General features: G+C 45.7%; 1 protein-coding gene across 1 annotated transcript; it reads left to right on the top strand.

Moving 5' to 3' along the window:
- Nucleotides 1-4,320: 4,320 nt before the first annotated feature.
- LOC121303181 (ras association domain-containing protein 2-like) lies at nt 4,321-17,825 on the top strand. The gene is made up of 12 exons (XM_041233703.1): nt 4,321-4,986; nt 6,460-6,544; nt 7,128-7,203; nt 8,596-8,747; nt 9,295-9,392; nt 9,527-9,681; nt 10,865-10,966; nt 11,082-11,133; nt 11,578-11,587; nt 12,965-13,076; nt 15,072-15,169; nt 16,384-17,825. The coding sequence occupies exons 2-12, from the start codon at nt 6,492-6,494 to the stop codon at nt 16,451-16,453; spliced, it is 978 nt and encodes a 325-aa protein (XP_041089637.1). The 5' UTR covers nt 4,321-4,986; nt 6,460-6,491; the 3' UTR covers nt 16,454-17,825.
- The last annotated feature ends 1,477 nt before the right edge of the window (nt 17,826-19,302 follow it).

Raw genomic sequence — 19,302 nt, 5'->3', positions numbered from 1 at the left:
GCCCACATGTGTTTCAAACAGGACCAGCTCTTCCTTCTTGGTTGCATTTTGCTGTCTCGAGTCTGCATTGGAGTTTATGTTATTCACCTGGGGGGGGGGGGGGGATATCCGACACGGTTGGGAGCTCCGCCGCTTGTTTTGCATATCTGGACGGTGAAGGTCGTTGCAGGATCCAAACGATGCCTGGAGATACATAACACGGGCTGGCTGAGTGTCCCCATCCATCAACTTCCCCGCGTGTAATTGTACTGATCTGTTTGCTTCTGCACTACCGCAGCTGGCTGGCTGTTAATTATAATCGAGTATTAAAGCTGTGTTACCCCACGATTACTTCTCAGTGTTTCTTAATTTTGTCTTTATTCCGCCAAAATATTAGAACTATTAAAATAGTTTGCCCTGCCAAAACTTAGAATAAAAACATATGTGCCAAATAAAATAGATACATGGATGAGAAACTTAACATGGTACAATTATACACGCAGTGACTGGGGGGATATAGATAGCTCATATGTGTAGGTTTACAGTGTCCATAATAGTGGGATGCGTCTGTCTGTGCGCTTAACCTTTAACAATAAGCAGGCTGTGTTGGCAGTTCACAAAGTTTACATTCCCTGAAGGCATTTGTCCGTGGGTGTGTGTGTAGTTCTAGGTACACAAGCTTTCTCCCTTGCTACGCACTACCATTTTTTAATTTGTTTATTTTAGCAGACGCCTTTATCCAAGGCAACTTACAGAAACTAGGGTGTGTGAACTATGCAGACCTGCAGAGTCACTTACAACAACGTCTCACCCAAAAGACGGAGCACAAGGAGGGTTCAGTGCCTTGCTCAGGGTCACACACAGTGAGTCAGTGGCTGAGCTGGGATTTGAACCGGGGACCTTGCAGAGCGTTATCTGTGAGCTGACTGTTTTGGCAGTCCCGTTAGTTTACACGTTCTCCCTCCATCCCCGTCTTGTAACATGCTTGGCGGAAAAAACCCCCACTATTGTTAACTTTCTCAGAGTTTCCATTCTGTTAAATAAATACAGTTGGTTTATAGCCACAAAGCAGTCAGAGTTGATCCATTAGATGTGGCTAGACCGGTTTCATAGGACTCTGTGGGGATGGTGGTAGCAGTAACAGTGCCATGGCAACAGAAACTGAGTCATGCACTGTATGGGGTTGGACATTAAATTAGAAACACCCGCCAAAACACTGTCACTATGGTATGGGGTTGTTGTCTGATTCGACGTGGCAGGTAACCAGTCTGCCAGCCACTAATTGCTTCAGGGGTGGAAATCTGTAGCAAAATCTGTGCTCCAGATATTCCCAAAGAGAGAGTTGATAGAGTCATCGCTGTTGTGAAAATAACAAACAAAACAAATGCAGACAATTTCGTGTTTCCCTGCCAGTACCAAACAGTAAGCCCAACCTCTTGGCATTTCCTCTGAAGCCATAATTATACAGCAGATAAAAGTACAGCCCTATTCATATCCAGCGCAGTAATTACATGAACTGTCTATACTTTGATGTGCAGCAGGTTTAACTTTCAGAACTCAAGAAACAAGGAACTGGTGTTAAATGCATGCCTGCATTGTATATAGCCATGGACTGATTAGCTCATTAGTGAATGAAATAAACCATGGGCTGCAGTGTGGAAGGCAGTGGGTTCAAGTAGCTCAGTGGTTAGAGAAAGCGCTGGGCTGCAGTGTGGAAGACAGTGGGTTCGAGTAGCTCAGTGGTTAGAGAAAGCGCTGGGCTGCAGTGTGGAAGGCAGTGGGTTCGAGTAGCTCAGTGGTTAGAGAAAGCGCTGGGCTGCAGTGTGGAAGGCAGTGGGTTTGAGTAGCTCAGTGGTTAGAGAAAGCGCTGGGCTGCAGTGTGGAAGGCAGTGGGTTTGAGTAGCTCAGTGGTTAGAGAAAGCGCTGGGCTGCGGTGTGGAAGGCAGTGGGTTCGAGTAGCACAGTGGTTAGAGAAAGCGCTGGGCTGCAGTGTGGAAGGCAGTGGGTTTGAGTAGCTCAGTGGTTAGAGAAAGCGCTGGGCTGCAGTGTGGAAGGCAGTGGGTTTGAGTAGCTCAGTGGTTAGAGAAAGCGCTGGGCTGCAGTGTGGAAGGCAGTGGGTTTGAGCAGCTCAGTGGTTAGAGAAAGCGCTGGGCTGCAGTGTGGAAGGCAGTGGGTTTGAGTAGCTCAGTGGTTAGAGAAAGCACTGGGCTGCAGTGTGGAAGGCAGTGGGTTTGAGTAGCTCAGTGGTTAGAGAAAGCGCTGGGCTGCAGTGTGGAAGGCAGTGGGTTTGAGGAGCTCAGTGGTTAGAGAAAGCGCTGGGCTGCAGTGTGGAAGGCAGTGGGTTTGAGTAGCTCAGTGGTTAGAGAAAGCGCTGGGCTGCAGTGTGGAAGGCAGTGGGTTTGAGTAGCTCAGTGGTTAGAGAAAGCGCTGGGCTGCAGTGTGGAAGGCAGTGGGTTTGAGGAGCTCAGTGGTTAGAGAAAGCGCTGGGCTGCAGTGTGGAAGGCAGTGTGTTTGAGTAGCTCAGTGGTTAGAGAAAGCGCTGGGCTGCAGTGTGGAAGGCAGTGGGTTTGAGTAGCTCAGTGGTTAGAGAAAGCGCTGGGCTGCAGTGTGGAAGGCAGTGGGTTTGAGTAGCTCAGTGGTTAGAGAAAGCGCTGGGCTGCAGTGTGGAAGGCAGTGGGTTCGAGGAGCTCAGTGGTTAGAGAAAGCGCTGGGCTGCAGTGTGGAAGGCAGTGGGTTTGAGTAGCTCAGTGGTTAGAGAAAGCGCTGGGCTGCAGTGTGGAAGGCAGTGGGTTTGAGGAGCTCAGTGGTTAGAGAAAGCGCTGGGCTGCAGTGTGGAAGGCAGTGGGTTTGAGTAGCTCAGTGGTTAGAGAAAGCGCTGGGCTGCAGTGTGGAAGGCAGTGGGTTTGAGTAGCTCAGTGGTTAGAGAAAGCGCTGGGCTGCAGTGTGGAAGGCAGTGGGTTTGAGTAGCTCAGTGGATAGAGAAAGCGCTGGGCTGCAGTGTGGAAGGCAGTGGGTTTGAGTAGCTCAGTGGTTAGAGAAAGCGCTGGGCTGCAGTATGGAAGGCAGTGGGTTCGAGTAGCTCAGCGGTTGGAGGGTGCATCACATTCTTTGCAGAGGTTCAGAGGTCAGAACTTCAAACACAAACCACACTTACTGTTGCAGATGAAATATTTATTTCGCAATCTCGTGTTCCAACAGCTTCGCTTGCAAACATTTCACAATCCAGACCTTCCAGCTGGGCTTCATAAAACTATTTAAATACAGAGTGGCTGTATAAAGACACTGCAGAATTCTCTTTGCTCTCATTAACTGTGGCAACATTATATCTGTTCCTCTTTAAAAGAGTGCTAACTACCCACTTTCTTAGCATTAGCTATATTAACGTTATTGCCAGCTCCTCTTGCACTGTGGTGCTTTTTGTTAAATTATTACTGTATTATATGGCACCTTGTCTATTGATAAGCTGCAGTGCTGTTGGTTGCATGGTCTGAGCTAGAGAGTGAGCTTGAACACATGAGGTGATTCGGTACGAGCCACGGCAACAGCAACTCATTGTTATATACACAAGTAGAAAGGGGGAGCAGTGATGCTAAGAGGTGGTAATGAGTGGACATTAAAACCTTGGATAGGCTTCTTCGAAATGAGACTTTGCAACATTGTTCTCTCCTTTTTTTTTTTTCAAATCGCTCTGCAATCGGAAGGGTGTTGATCGCGTCACAGATGAGAATTGCGACGCTTTGACACCACGAGGCTTGTGGTAGGAAACAGAGCTGGTGAAACTCACCGGAAATTCAGCACAAAACGAGCGATCAGCCCCCTGCGAGCCGTGCTTTCAGAGCCCTTACACCGCTGGCTATTAACCTGTTTAAAAAGGAGAAGGTCTCAGATTAATGTTACAAAATGGGAGACTTGAGGTTGCTGAAGATCGCTCGCTTTGCCCTTCTGATTTTGTGAAATGGGGTTTTCTCCTTTAAAAAAAAATAGGATTGAATTATCACTGTGTAGGCACTTTGCAAAACTGAGTGTCTTGAATGGAAATAAGTCATGCAGCAGTAGAGGGGCTTACCCAAGACTGGGATCAGTCTGCTTCTCCGTTGTGCTGGAGGGAGTTATTTTACCCAGATTGCACCAGCTGTCTGATGTTCTGTGTTATTTCTGCTGTTTTTTTAGCACTTGCTGTTGCCATAAACACGTGATCTCCTCAGGCTTGCACACCTGTGCTTATAGAAGCTGGAGTGGTAAAGAAAGATTCGACTCAGAGGAAGTGCAGTCAGAGTTTATAATCTCCTGATCAGATTTGCCGTGCTTCCTCTCTGGTTCATTTACTGCAGGCAGGCAGGCAGGCAGGCAGGGCAGAGTTCTGCATTCTCCTCAATTCAGCACAGTGAGGCTGTAATACAAACCAGTTTTCTGTCAGCACCCAGCGTGGAGCGTGTATCTCACTTCACACATTGCGTACCAAATTAATCTTTCTAACATAAAATCAGAACACAAGCTGCATTTCTGTAATGTGATACATTCTAAATCAGTATTGTTTCACAGAAATAAAAGGGAATCCTTCGTTGTGGCTCTAAGTAATTATATTCGCTGTGTGGACCTTGCTTTGTCTGCAGTGGGCTCATCAGGGGCTGCATGTTTTTTTTAGGCTGTCAGTGAGAAAGGGGAAGTTTGAGTTGCGTTACATTTTGGTTTCCTGTAAAGGGTTTGATGAGGAAGCTCAGAGGAGCTGATCCGAAACTCAAACTCTGAAGCCCAGCCTGCTCGTAGAGGGCTGCTTGGGGCTATTAACAGGGAAGGCTGGTCTGTCCTTGAAGTGAGATTGGGGCTCGTGTGTTCAGAGCTTCGTTCAAGACTTCAGCACAGGCTGCTTGGAGATTAATAACTTGCTAACCTGGAGCTTGTGGTGTTGGTCTTGTATTGCAAGTTGATAAAATCGTGGGTTTGCTGAAGTACAATTATCTGTCTGCTTGCACTCTGTCAAACTCATCGGAATTCCTTCCTGAAACTGTAAGTATGAAGATTTTTTACCCATTTCCACTACAACACAATTGGATTTTTTTTAAAATCATGACTGTTGTTAAACACTAAATAGGTGGACTATTAATGTATTTAATATAATTTCCTGTTGGAGATAATGCCAGCAATTGAGCAATAGCACTTGACACAGAGGGGATTCCCAGACAAACCAGCCCAGTAATGAGGCCTGTTGACCAGAGCAGTCCATCTTCACTGGTCAGTCAGTGCCTGGTGTTATCGCTGTCAGTGCCAACACAGAATGAGGATTTTTAAACTTATGTCATGCATTTTAGGTTTTGTCCTCTTCTGCTAGTAGAAAGTAGTTCCTTAAAAAGTAGTTATTTTTTCCCCCATGGTTCTCTATGGGGTTGCGTAGGGGTATTGCTTCCAGCTTCGGGTGATGAGGTCACAGACAGGTCGTCAAACATTCCAGCACATTTCTTCAGCGCGAAGTGCAGTGTGTTGTCTACAGTTCATCGATTGCTGGTTTTCTTACCATGTATCCTGCTGTCAGCTTCGCAGTATAGTATAGCACTTTTCAAGTTAATTTAATCTCCAGTTAAATGTGTGCATTAGCTGCATTTTGCTGGATAGTTCTGGCCTGGATCTTAGTCTGAGATTGTCTGACTGACTTTTACCCTACACTTTTGAATCTTGAAACACAATGCAGTAGTTGGTAGCACATAATTCAGAACAGGGCCCAGTGCAGAAAGGTGGTCCAGTTGACCAAGCGGTACAGTCTTCTGTATACAGCAGCAAGATCATTTTTTCAGAGCATTTTACAGCGCTGGGTTGCTTCAACCACCTATCGTTCCCAGAGGTGATTCCCATAGTGCTGTAAAATTCTCTAACAAAATCCAGCAGTGGCTTGTCCCGTCTGGGTATCGTTTGATCAGATCGAGCCCTTTGCTTCTTACCGTGGCTGCACGCACACGCACAGACAGATGCACAGACACAGAGAGATGCACAGATTGGACTGTGTAGACTTGCCAGACAAGCTGGAACACATTGCGTATGATCCCACACAGATACCCAAGAGGAGTTCTTGCTGGCTGTTCTCCGAAGCGCTCAGCAGTTCGTTGCTCCAGTCATGTGATTGCATGGGACCCCATCGTCCTGACAGTGATAAAGGCTGCATTATGCCTTGTGTTTCCAGAGCGAATCAATTCAAGCCTGGCTGGCTGCCTAAGCAACCACAGGCCCTTCCTAAAGCCTCCCACGATAAAAACACAGCAGATTGTTAATAGATGTAAGAGGATTGCTCCTCTTTGGTGCCAGTGACAGTAAAGCACTTGCACTCCTTGAAAAGGCTTGAATATATCAGGCAAAACATGGTGTGTACGACTGGAATTCTGATGAGCAGTCACTGTGCTGGGTTGATTTGTGATCCTTGATTTGCTATGCTGTACTCGGCTTGTAATGAAATATGCGCTCTCTAAATGTGTCCCCCTCTCCCCGTTGCAGCACTGCCGATGGTCCCCCCTGGCTGAGGGAGAATGGATTGCAGTCAGGACTCGGTTCCGATCGGGAAGAACAAGTACATCGCCAAGTAAGCGCTGGGAGGGGCAGCTGTCAGAGCTGTTATTCACAAAACTGCCAAAGATGCTTTGTTAAGCTCTTGTGTTTTTTTTTTTTAAAGACCGTTTTTACCAATGAGATGAAGTTTGTAGCTCCTGAAACCATTTTCAAAGCATTTAGGGTCCTTTTCCCTTCGTAAGAACGGTGCTCATTTCGTTGGATTTTTCATTTTCGTTGCGCTGGACACAGACTCATTCTGTCATGTGACAACATGAGAGCTATGCAGTGCACCCTGGGTTATTGTCCTCAGATGTGTGTGGTTTTTGTGGCTTTGTTTTTTTCACGCTTGACAGTTTTAATAATGCTGGACCAGGATGGGCATGATAGAAATTGAATACAATTGCAAAACGAACCCGAATCAGTTAGTAAAAATCAGCCCATACAAACAAATTATTTTAAACTGAGAGCATGTTTATAAATGCTTTTTAAGAAAGTCTTTTAAAAGTAAATGACATTCTTTCTAGTAGTCCTCAGTTTTGTGAACAGGACTCTACAGTACAAGTGTTTCTTTACAGTTTTTCAGACTCTTGACACATTTTACTTGTTTGTTGCAGAAGTGGACTTTTGTCACATTTGAAAACTTACAACCTGTACTATGAGGGACAGAACCTGCAGCTGCGACACAGAGAGGTAGGTGCTCTGACTGGTTTGTGTGTTTATTCATTTGTTAAATTCAGCTCGAACCGTTGGGCCACACTGCCTCCCAGTCCGTCAGCTCTAACCATGACAGCTATAACCACTAAGCCACGCTGATTCTGAGCCCCTCAGCTTTGAAAAACTAGAAATCGAATGGGGGGGGCGGGGGGTCTGGGTGTTCAACTAGTTGCCACGGAAACGATTGTGTGCAGGTGAGCATGTAAAGCCCTCCCCTCCTCCATCATTCTGACACCCCGCAGCCCCCCCCCACTGAGTCAGCTGGTGCATTGTTCCCCTTTGGGATCCTCTTCAATAATGAAACAGGCTGTGTACTGTGCGAAACGGTGGGGGAGTCGATTACCCTGCGTGGGGCTCTCTGTGTCTGTGTGAGTGTGCGTGTCAGTGTGTGTGTGTGCGTGTCAGTGTGTGTGTCAGTGTGTGTGCATGTCGGTGTGTGTGCGCGTGTCAGTGTGCGTGACAGTGTGTGTCAGTGTGCGTGTCAGTGTGTGTGTCAGTGTGTGTGCGTGTCAGTGTGTGTCAGTGTGCGTGTCAGTGTGTGTGTCAGTGTGTGTGTGTGTGTGTGTCAGTGTGTGTGTCGGTGTGTGTGTGTGTGTGTGTGTGTGTCAGTGTGTGTGTGTGTGTGTGTGCGTGTCGGTGTGTGTGCGTGTGTGTGTGTGTGTGTGTGTGTGTCCTGTGGATAGTGTGCGTGTCACAACAGTGACACGTCTGTGCGTGTCAGTGTCACGCACAGTGGCGTACAGTGTGTGTGTCTGTGCGTGTCAGTGTGTGGTGTGTCAGTGTCAGTGTGTGTGTTGTGTGTGTGTGTGTCAGTGTGTGTGTGTGTGTGTGTGTTGTGTGTGTGTGTGTGTGTGTGTGTGTGTGTGTGTGTGTGTGTGTGTGTGTGTCAGTGTGTGTGTGTGTGTGTGTGTGTGTGTGTGCTGTCAGTGTGTCAGTGTGAGTGTGTGGTGTGTGCGTGTCAGTGTGTGTGTGTGTGCGTGTCAGTGTGTGTGTGTGTCAGTGTGTGTGTGTGTGTGTCAGTGTGTGTGTGTGTGCGTGTGAGTGTGTGTGTGTGTGTGTGTGTGCAGTGTGTGTGTGTGTGCTGTGTGTTTGTGTGTGACACACAAACAACTAAGGTTGGGAGGTAACTATATAGGGATAAGAAAGTTTACAAACGAGAGGAAGCCATTCGGCCCATCATGCTCGTTTGGTTGTTAGTAGCTTATTGATCCCAAAATCTCATCAAGCAGCTTCTTGAAGGATCCCAGGGTGTCAGCTTCAACAACATTACTGGGGTGTTAGTGTGTGTGTGCGTGTCAGTGTGTGTGCGTGTCGGTGTGTGTCAGTGTGTGTGTTTGGTTGATTACTCCACTGTATTTGTTTTTGCAGGAGGAGGAGGAGCTGATAGTGGAGGGCTTATTAAACATCTTCTGGGGGCTGCGCCGGCCAATCAGATTGCAGATGCAAGATGACAACGAGCGAATCAAACCGCCCCCTTCCTCCACATCCTGGCATTCGGGCTGCACGCTGGACACACAGAAGTGAGTGGGACCAGAGCATTCCGAATTGAATTGAACCTTCAATAGACCTGAAATAGTTTAGACTTAACACATTTAAACAATGTCAGAGCTAAACATTATCAGAGACGTGCATGGGTCAGCTGCAGTGTTTATACAATGCTGCAATGTTAGATTATTAATTTAATATTTCATATAATTTCCATATCATACATGATGTATACATACAGCCTCGCACACGTATGTATACATCATGTTAAAGTTGAAATGCTTAGGAAATTAAACAGAATCTTAACAGGGAGGGAAATAAGACTCCAATTGCATAGCAGTGACATCCAGTCTAGGTTTTACTGCTAGCTTGATTAGCCCCAGTGTATAGATAACAAGCTCAGGTGTGTCTTATTAAAAGCCTAGTAAAACCAGGAATGGATCAAACTGCTATGCAACAGGAGTCTTCTTTCCATTCCTGATTTACAATAACCTCTCTGAATTCCAGTGGTAGCGCTTTCACTTTTCACAAGCTGTGGTTTTTAAAGTTTGATTGATTGATTGACACCTGTCATCTTTGCAGGCCTGAGAGCACAGAGTGGGAAACAACCACTATCCAGATCACAGAGCCGGAGAGCCAGTCGGAAGAGAACAGTTCTGTCGCCGAGGAGAACAATGCAGGTGGGAAGGAAACGTGATCCAGTCAGAAATAACCAGAGGGCTTCAATTTAAAGCTTTGATCAGCTGTTTGTAAAACGCAGTGTATAAAGTCCATGCAACTCCTTGTGATATTGTGGAGTCCGTTGCCCCCGCAGGCTCGACAGAGCGCGAAGAGGAGGACTCCCCTCAGCTCCTCCGAACAAAGAGCGATGCGGGCGTGTGGAGGAGGGGCAACCGGCGGACCCCCAGCGACCAGCGAAGACTCAAACGCCACCGATTCTCCATCAACGGACACTTTTACAACCACAAGGTGACTGGAGAGAGGAGAGAGGAGGGGAGAGGTGGAGAGAGGGGGAGGGGGGATGGGAGAGGGAGGGGGGACAAAGAGGAGAGACGGGAGAAGGGGGAGGGAGAGAGAGAGGTGAGAGGGGAGGGAGGGAATAAGGGGAAAGACATTTCAGTTGCACAATTAATGGTAGAAGAAATGATCTGAAAACCTTCAGGACTTCACTTACTAGAAGTTCAGCTATACAGTGAGTGGATATGTGGTGTGTCGGGTGCCTCTATTTTATAATAATGCATTTTGGTCTTGAACAAGAGACACCCTACATACAGCTTATCAACTCACAATGAATCTGAACAACAACTCTCAGAAATTGCTATACAAGATAACAAGGTGTTTTGTTTTTTTCTTTTGAATTGTTTGTTGTCTACGAGGTGTGGCAGGATAAGAGGAAGTAGATTTCGGATCTGTGATTTCTAATGCACAGCGACAGGGAAGAGCAGTGTACAGCAGCTAATCAAACAGACGTTTTCTTCTGGTGTCTACATTGAATGCTATGGTATAGATACAATACGTGCCTCTAGTATTAACAGAGACAGGCATTGATGAGATTACCTGAACCCCTGGAGAGACAGCCTCGGACTGATACACTGAAGGTCCTGATGATCTGGAGGTACTGGGGGCTTCTCTGCCTGTGTCTCCTCTATACCAGCTGTTTATACTGATGATCTGGAGGTATTGGGGGCTTCTCTGTCTGTGTCTTCTCTATACCAGCTATTTATACTCTCTCAGCTCAGTGCGTACTTGACTACAGAGTGTTCTGTTGTCTTACTAGTTATAATAGAAATGAGTTATTCAGCTGTTATTCCACTCAGGTGCAGCCAACTACTAACTACTCTCTGTTACAGGTTACTGTGGTTCATTATTTACCATAGGCCTCCTTTCCCATGCATTCTAGCACATGCCTTATCACTCTACATGCTAAGCATAAGGCAAAGCGAGCTGTTGCTTTAGTATCTATTCTTATGGCAGTGTCTTTATAGCAAACTGGTTTTCTGCCATTCTCTGTGATCATTGACATTTCTCTTCACCCTGTCTGTGTCTATGTGTGTGTGTGTGTGTGTGTGTGTGTGTGTGTGTGTGTGTGTGTGTGTTTTGTCTGTCTGTGCGGCTGTGTGTGTGTCTGTCTGTGTGCGTGTGTCTGTTCCAGACGGCGGTCTTCACTCCTGCGTTTGGTTCTGTGACGAACGTGCGGATCAACAGCACCATGACAACGCCTCAAGTGCTGAAGCTGCTGCTGAACAAATTCAAGGTACCTTCAGAAGGAACCCTGGGCTGCGTGCAGCCGGGTGGAGCAGCTCAGAGCTCGTCTGCAGCACTCAGAGGCTGCATTGATTCCGCTTGGTTCTTTTCTTTTTTTCCCCTAGATTGAAAACTCTCCTGATGAATTCGCGCTGTACCTGGTGCACACGAGCGGAGGTACGATTCTCTCCCTCCCTCTCTCTCCTCTCATCCTCTCTCCTTCCTAACCTGTCAAACTTTCCTCTCCTCCGTGAAAACTTTCCTTCTACGCCCCCCCCCCCCCCCCCCCCCCCCCCCCCGTTTTCTAACACTGAAACATTCAGCAGTAGTGAAGAGTAAATCTGACTCGACTCCCTCTAGTGGCCTTTCTGTGTATTTCACCCAGATTCCTTTCACAGCGCACGTCAAAGCGTCAGCGTCCAGTGTAACATTGTTTTGGGTCTTTTTGGTTTTTTTTTTTGGAAAATTATATATTTATGGAGACTTTCACACCGGTTTTTGTTACTGTGTTGAAAATGAAACAGTATATATTTTTGTCCCTCTCAATAATAAGAACAAGACATTTAGATTGTGAATGGTTGGTTCTGAGTCGGCTCCGTTTCAAACATATAAACCAAGCAGAGAGCAGAAAGCACACAGGAAACAGGGTTTGGAAAGACAGCAGACAGGACATAAAAAAAAAAAGATACAAAGCATTTAAGCCTCTCGTTTAGCGGCAGTTTGCAAAAAGACGTTCACCCGACCACACACGTATTTCGTTAAGCAATGTTTCGTTTTGGGGGGAAAAAAAAGTCATTTATTTTCAAGAGCCTGCTTGGGGTGGGACCAGGGGAATAAATGCTAGAAACATGCAATCTGGGTTTGGAATCTCAACAGCCAATCAGCAGCAGGCAGGAAGTGTTCATAATTCTAGATAAGCATTGCTGGAGTATGTCTGGGTGTCAAATAGGAAGACCCTTGACTTTAAACAGCGAGGAAGTACAGTAAAGAAAGACTGATCTACAGTGTGGCAGAGATAACGCCACTCGAAACCACTGATGAAATGCAGAATGCATGCTAAATGCTTCTAACGTATTCCCATTTCAATTTTTCCTGTGAAATAACACAGCACTGTATTGATTGGTTATCACGGACTAGGGCGGCTGTTCCAGTGCTTCGTGCTGAAAGACATCAAAATGTGATTCTGTGCTTTAAGGAAACGTTGTGTTCAGTGGCAGCGCTTCAGATTGATTGATGTCTGAACTCGGATGCTTTGACAGGACGTGCGTGTGTGTGTGTGTGTGTGTGTGTGTGGGAAAGGTCACACCCTTTCCCAAGAACATCTTTACTCGACTGAGATCATAGAGAGACATAACTCTCGACTGACACTAGAGGAGACACACAGCCAGACACAAGGAGACACACTGTGTTCCTCTGTGTGTGTCTTTCTGTGTTCCTCTGTGTGTGTCCCTCTGTGTGTCTCTCTCTGTGTTCCTCTGTGTGTCTGTCTCTGTGTCTCTCTCTGTGTGTCTCTCTCAGTGCTCTCTCGTACACCACGTAGTGTGACACAAGGAAGACACTTACGACAGAAGGAGACCACTGTGTGTGTCTTTACTGTGTGACACAAAGGCGAGAGTGACCACACTGAGACACCCACAGACACAGAGAGACACTGAAAGCCAAGGATGACACAGAAGGACTGGTCTGAGTGTCACTTCAAGGAGACACAAGGGAGACACACTTCTGGAGTGAGACACAAGTTCCTCACACAGTCTTTCTGAGACACTGTGTCTCTGTGGTCGTCTTGTGTTGAGACCTCTGTGTGTGACACACTGAGTTCCACTGTGTGAACATTGACAGACACCCACCTCTGCTCTGTGTCCCACTGTGTTCCTATTGACTCACGCAGTCTCCAGTCTGTGTCTCTCTATGTGTTCATGTCGTGACCTCTGTGTGTGTCTCTCATGTACATCTCTGTTCAGAGCACGTCCTTTTCCCTGGACTCTCGGTGTGTAAGTCTACATCAGAGGCTGATCCTGACAGACTACCCCCTGCTTGTGCGAGTGCTGCAGGGCCCCTGTGAGCAGGTCAGCAAAATCTTCCTGATGGAGAAGGACCTAGGCGAGGAGGTCACCTACGACGTGAGTGATTCCCATGCAGGCTCTCGGAGGGCTGCAGATACTCACCTTTAAGAAGTATTTATTAGCACATCTTCATTAAATTCATTCATCAGTGTGTTCATTTCATAACATGAACAGCTGTCCTTCCCTCACCTTTACAACGAAGCACCGATCAATGTTTTGAAAGCTTCATCCGGGACGCTGACTTTTTTACTGTCGTAAACTGACAGCAAAATATGATAATAATAATATTATTGAAAATATTATGGCTTTTGTATTGTTTTCATTCCAATGTCAGCAGCCCAGTCGTGGGGTGAGCAGGATTGTATGTGTTTCTTCTCGTGAAGCATGCTTTTGTCTGCTTCTCTTAGTTTCATATAGTTTTACCTTAACATTCAAATCAGAGCTGGAACACACTAGTCCTTTGTCAGACAGTGGAAGCAGAAACTTAGTGCAAGATACAGCCGAGATCAATGTCACGCGAGCCACGTAAATCTTTGAAAGCGACATTTAGCCGATTGTCCCCGTAGATTTGCACCTACAATAATCCGTGATAATAATAAAATGACATGCATTGACGTTACTTTGTAGTACTATTTATCCGTTATAATAAACAGATATTAACACTTCCGACAACAGGCGCCACAGTGAAGGTAGGGACGGGAATAGTGAGCCGCTTCATTGTATCTCAACACTTTAAATTCCACTACGAAAGGCAGACTACTTCGTCCGATGACAGACCAGACGAAGAGAAGTAGCATGTGCTATATTATTCAAAAATTTATAAAACTTTTTAAGTTTGCATCAAGTGTTCGTAATGCTTTCAGATCTTGGACAGTCACTATTGAACATACACAAAAGACAGAATTGGGGACGTGAGCTTTTTACAAGGTACGATAGCGGCACCCCATTCTAGTGTGCTCTGCTAGACGGAGAGAGGTGGTACGTAAATCATCCTATGTCAGCCGTTAGGGCTTATCCTCCTTTAAGGCTTCGTATGAGTTTCAGGTGATTAGTGGAAAGGTTCAGTACTTACTCCCTAATCTTTTATACCAAAGTAATCTATCGACACAGGAGTGCAGGGAACCGTCACGATTCGGAGTTCGTTATATTCCGAGTAGGTTACTATGTTATCCGACTCGTTGTAGCAATATATTCAGTCACTTTTCTGACGTGTCTATGGTTCTGGAGGAAGGAACAGCACCCGAGAGAAATTTTTTTTTTGTTTTTACCCGAGGAGTCTCCCATCAAACAGACTGTCATCACATCCCACGAGAGGGCAGGAGTCGAGTGAGAGAGGGAGAGGAGATGGGACTTGTCCCGTCGTACGGCCAGACTCCGAGGCGGGAGAGCAGTCTAGGAGCTCCTCCTCCGTCCCGCTCTCTGCCCCAGCTACTGCTTCGAGTTCCCGTTTCCCCCTTCAGTGAGGAGTGAAACTGTCCTAGAGGGTAGACATGTGGAGGCAGATTGATCCAGTGAGAGTGACGAGAAAAGGTCATGGTCGTCAATCAGACGCTGTCGGTGCGAGATTATTTGGGGATATAGGATACTCGTAGTTTAGGCCTTAGACAAACCTAAAGCAGGGGTTTTCAACCTTTTTTTGAAACTGTACCCTCTTCTAACTAGAGGTTTCAGGCTGGACTCGAAATTTGGAAGGACTGTCGAGCGGCCGCCTTCACTCACGTACAGCCCCTAGTCTTGTAGGGGCGTAAATTCTAGTGTAACGAATTACTTTATATTTTTAAACTCCCCCTCTCACCAAATCTGCCTCTCCCCCTCTCCCTCTCACTCCCCTCTCCCAAATTCAGATTCAAACTGGCTTTATTAGCATGACAGGAGTGATCCAGTGTTGCCAAAGCATTTCAACACACACATTATATAAAATAAAACATAATGTTAATAACACAGAATATCGCACACCCTTCCTTCTTAACAGAATGTAAACAATACAACCCCCCGCCCCGTCCCGTCCTGTCTAATTTAACAGTGAACAGTGCATTTCCCTCTCCCTCTCAGGTGGCTCAGTACATCAAGTTTGAGATGCCAGTGCTGCAGAGCTTCATCACCAAGCTGAAAGAGGAGGAGGACCGCGAGGTTCACAAACTCAAGACAAAGTAGGTGTGCACGGAAACCTCACAGCGTCAATCCAATACCAGCCTCGTAATTCTGCTCCATGTCTTTTGCAGTACCAGAGAGTGCCTCCCAGAGGGCGCTGTTGCTGCACAAAATCAGGAAAGCTGATTACCCTAAAGCAGGGGTTTTCAACCTTTTTTTGAAACTGTACCCCTTCTGTCGGGAGGTTTCAGCTAAAGTACCCTTTACAATTTTCGCTCACTGAGTGGTACCACAGTTGCAATAAAAGGCAGAATAATCTGGTTAACACATTGCTTTTTTCCCTGTTTATTTAAATATAATTTTACACAACAGTCTTAGACCGACAAACCGCTGGTTTTGAGACAGAATACAAAACAGCAGGCTTAGTTCTTATTGTCTTTGGAGGCACGGAATTAAAAGACAATATTTAGAGTTTCGTATTTGCTTTCTATTCGGCAAAGTCTTTATAAATAATACAAAATAGTCTTACTTACTTCCCATCTCAGCATCACTGTGTGCAGTTTCAAATGCCTACAGCATCAAAAACGTTCACCTCAAGATTAAACTATAGTAACTAACAATGATCAACTTGTTTTTAAAATTAAAGCCGCCATAAAAAGTATCCAAAGTGGCTTGGTGTAGCTTTCTGTCGCTTTGGATTTTCTGTAGACTCTGTTTTCTTCCTTCGTTTTTCTTTTGCAAGAAAGAAATATATCCGTTTCAAACACCGAAAAACATATTTAACTGGCTGACATTGCTGCTACTGAAATGCAGCTGCGGTATTAAATATATAAAAAATGTAAAAATGCTTCACTGATACGATAAGCAACGATCACGAGCAGCCCAGAGCGCTCTCCAGAGCCACAGTCGGCAGACGCCTGCTTCACCGATACATCAGAGTGGAAAATGCAGATGTGATAGATTCTGCATGTTGTTTTGAGCTGCTAAACAAAGATCAAATAATTACACACAGTGGTTTAGAGGATATATAATGCCGTTAAAAAATCAGTTCAAGAGCATTATTTTCTTTTACTTTCGTTTTATTTCGTCCTGCCCTACAGTGAGAGAAATGAGCACCTGAGCAGTATTGCTCGACATTGTATTGATCCAGCTGCATGTGGGTGTAAGATTCCATGAGATTCGATGACAGGCGACGCAGCTCAGCCTGTGTTTACAGACTGTGCCCCCACTGAGCCCCTCGCGTCCACACACTGACCAGTTTCCTGTGTTGCAGGTACACAACCATTCGCTCAATGATCCAACAGAAGATACAGCACCTAGGCGATGGGCCGACCTCCATGTAACCCCCACCCCCCTACACACGAGAGAAGGGGCTTGTTTCTGTGCCAGCTAGCCAAGGGCAAAGATCACAGTGGCACAGAGCCTGCTGGCACCGTGCCCTCCTCTGTCCTCCATTTGAATCAATGCACTTCCTCTGTGTCCCAGCAAGCAAGACTGAATGTATGTAAATGTATAGAATTGACAGCTCTCCACCTGTCCTCCCAGTGTGGTATTTTTTTTCTGCAGTTTGAGGTTTAGCCTGAGTCCTCTTTATCTAACGCTGTACTGGACGCCAGTATCGGAGCCCAGATTCGGACGCATGCCTGTTGTTCTACTGGAGATGTCATTTTTAACCTGCTGTGCTACTGATGCCTGTGTGGACAGTAGGACCCTGTTTCAAAAGAAGAAGAGGAATCTCGGGTCCCGACCAGCTGTCCTGGGTAATCCAGAGGTGGCTAAATACAGCCAACCTAACAAAGCAATAAAAAACTCTCCGTACGGTGTCGGCATTGTCAAAGCACTTGAAAATAAACTGCAGGGGGCTGGACATATAATTAGAAGCAATGTGTAGCTCACACTCAAGTCAAAATGAGTGTTCCTTAATGCTACAGATTTGTGGTGCATACATGCTCTGTAATAAATAAAAGCTGCATCTCCCTGTTCACAGTCTCAGTGAGGCAGCGAGATCTGGCAGGCTTGGGTAGCAGGGGCTTGGTTGGTAGGTGCTTCTATAGGCTAAGCGGCACAAATTACTCAGAAAAAACTAACAACTGAACTGGTTACGTTGCATCAGTGCTGGCTTTCCGCGTTGGCCCGGCGCCCTGTTGACAGTGTTATGGCAGGTGTTCCTATTTTTGTGTCCAGGCCCTTGTATATTTGAAGCAGTTGTGAGCACAGGGATAAAGCACAGAGTGGAGAGATGTTGTATCTGCTGTTCTCGGAAGTGTTTATTTTTGATGTTCTCTGTTAATTGGAGCAGTCCGAGCCAGTGCAAGTCATCTCCAGGTGTGTTGTTCATTATTGCCTGGCTAATATAAAAACAATAATTCCGGCATCTCATTTTCCAACCATTGCATTTTTAGATCAGCAATATCTTGTGTTGAAACTTGGTAGGGACATCTTGGTAGGGAGCTTTAGTTTTGACTGAATGTTCTGACTGCTGATTGACCGAGCCTGGCTGTGTCTTGAGAGTCACTGTGTTTGGTCTTGCAGCACTCCTCAGAGCTTCTGTCCAGCGAAAAAGTTAAATGAATTTGGCAACCACATTCATTTCTTTAAAATTTGCTTTTAAAAAATATCTTTGTTTTTAAATGCACACAGATAGATAATCTATTTTACATGTCGAAGTGTCTGCAATAAATAACTCCTGTTTTTAATAAAGTCATTTTCTGCAAACTTACTGAATAATGAACATTATTAATAACATTCTCAGCTCTGCAGCGCTGTCATTACCAGCACCTTAATAATAATGAGCGCTAGTCTACATACTGCACTCTCAGCACTGTCATTACCAGCACCTTAAATAATGAGCGCTAGTCTACATACTGCACTCTCAGCGCTGTCATTACCAGCACCTTAATAATAATGAGCGCTAGTCTACATACTGCACTCTCAGCACTGTCATTACCAGCACCTTAATAATAATGAGCGCTAGTCTACACACTCCACTCTCAGCACTGTCATTACCAGCACCTTAATAATAATGAGCGCTAGTCTACACACTGCACTCTCAGCACTGTCATTACCAGCACCTTAATAATAATGAGCGCTAGTCTACACACTGCACTCTCAGCACTGTCATTACCAGCACCTTAATAATAATGAGCGCTAGTCTACACACTGCACTCTCAGCTCTGTCATTACCAGCACCTTAATAATAATGAGCGCTAGTCTGCACACTGCACTCTCAGCTCTGCAGCACTGTCATTACCAGCACCTTAATAATAATGAGCGCTAGTCTACACACTGCACTCTCAGCTCTGTCATTACCAGCATGTTAATAATAATGAGCGCTAGTCTACACACTGCACTCTCAGCTCTGTCATTACCAGCACCTTAATAATAATGAGCGCTAGTCTACACACTGCACTCTCAGCTCTGTCATTACCAGCACCTTAATAATAATGAGCGCTAGTCTACACACTGCACTCTCAGCACTGTCATTACCAGCACCTTAATAATAATGAGCGCTAGTCTACACACTGCACTCTCAGCTCTGTCATTACCAGCACCTTAATAATAATGAGCGCTAGTCTACACACTGCACTCTCAGCACTGTCATTACCAGCACCTTAATAATAATGAGCGCTAGTCTACACACTGCACTCTCAGCACTGTCATTACCAGCACCTTAATAATAATGAGCACTAGTCTACACACTGCACTCTCAGCTTTGTCATTACCAGCACCTTAATAATAATGAGCGCTAGTCTACACACTGCACTCTCAGCTCTGTCATTACCAGCACCTTAATAATAATGAGCGCTAGTCTACACACTGCACTCTCAGCACTGTCATTACCAGCACCTTAATAATAATGAGCACTAGTCTACACACTCTCACTCTCAGCACTGTCATTACCAGCACCTTAATAATAATGAGCGCTAGTCTACACACTGCACTCTCAGCACTGTCATTACCAGCACCTTAATAATAATGAGCGCTAGTCTACACACTGCACTCTCAGCTCTGTCATTACCAGCACCTTAATAATAATGAGCGCTAGTCTACACACTGCACTCTCAGCACTGTCATTACCAGCACCTTAATAATAATGAGCGCTAGTCTACACACTGCACTCTCAGCACTGTCATTACCAGCACCTTAATAATAATGAGCACTAGTCTACACACTGCACTCTCAGCTTTGTCAT

This window comes from Polyodon spathula, chromosome 31 (genome assembly GCF_017654505.1).
Source record: "Polyodon spathula isolate WHYD16114869_AA chromosome 31, ASM1765450v1, whole genome shotgun sequence".
In the NCBI taxonomy this organism is placed as follows: Eukaryota; Metazoa; Chordata; class Actinopteri; order Acipenseriformes; family Polyodontidae; genus Polyodon; species Polyodon spathula.
Note: the sequence above shows the minus strand (reverse complement) of the source record. Positions and strands in the feature narration are given on the sequence as shown.

Bases quoted from the DNA above. Each gene is read 5' to 3' on its own strand.
- LOC121303181 (XM_041233703.1), top strand. From the start codon at position 6,492: ATGGATTGCAGTCAGGACTCGGTTCCGATCGGGAAGAACAAGTACATC. The intron at 9,682-10,864 runs GTGACTGGAGAG...TGTCTGTTCCAG, and splicing joins GACACTTTTACAACCACAAG to ACGGCGGTCTTCACTCCTGC. The intron at 10,967-11,081 runs GTACCTTCAGAA...TTTTTCCCCTAG, and splicing joins TGCTGCTGAACAAATTCAAG to ATTGAAAACTCTCCTGATGA.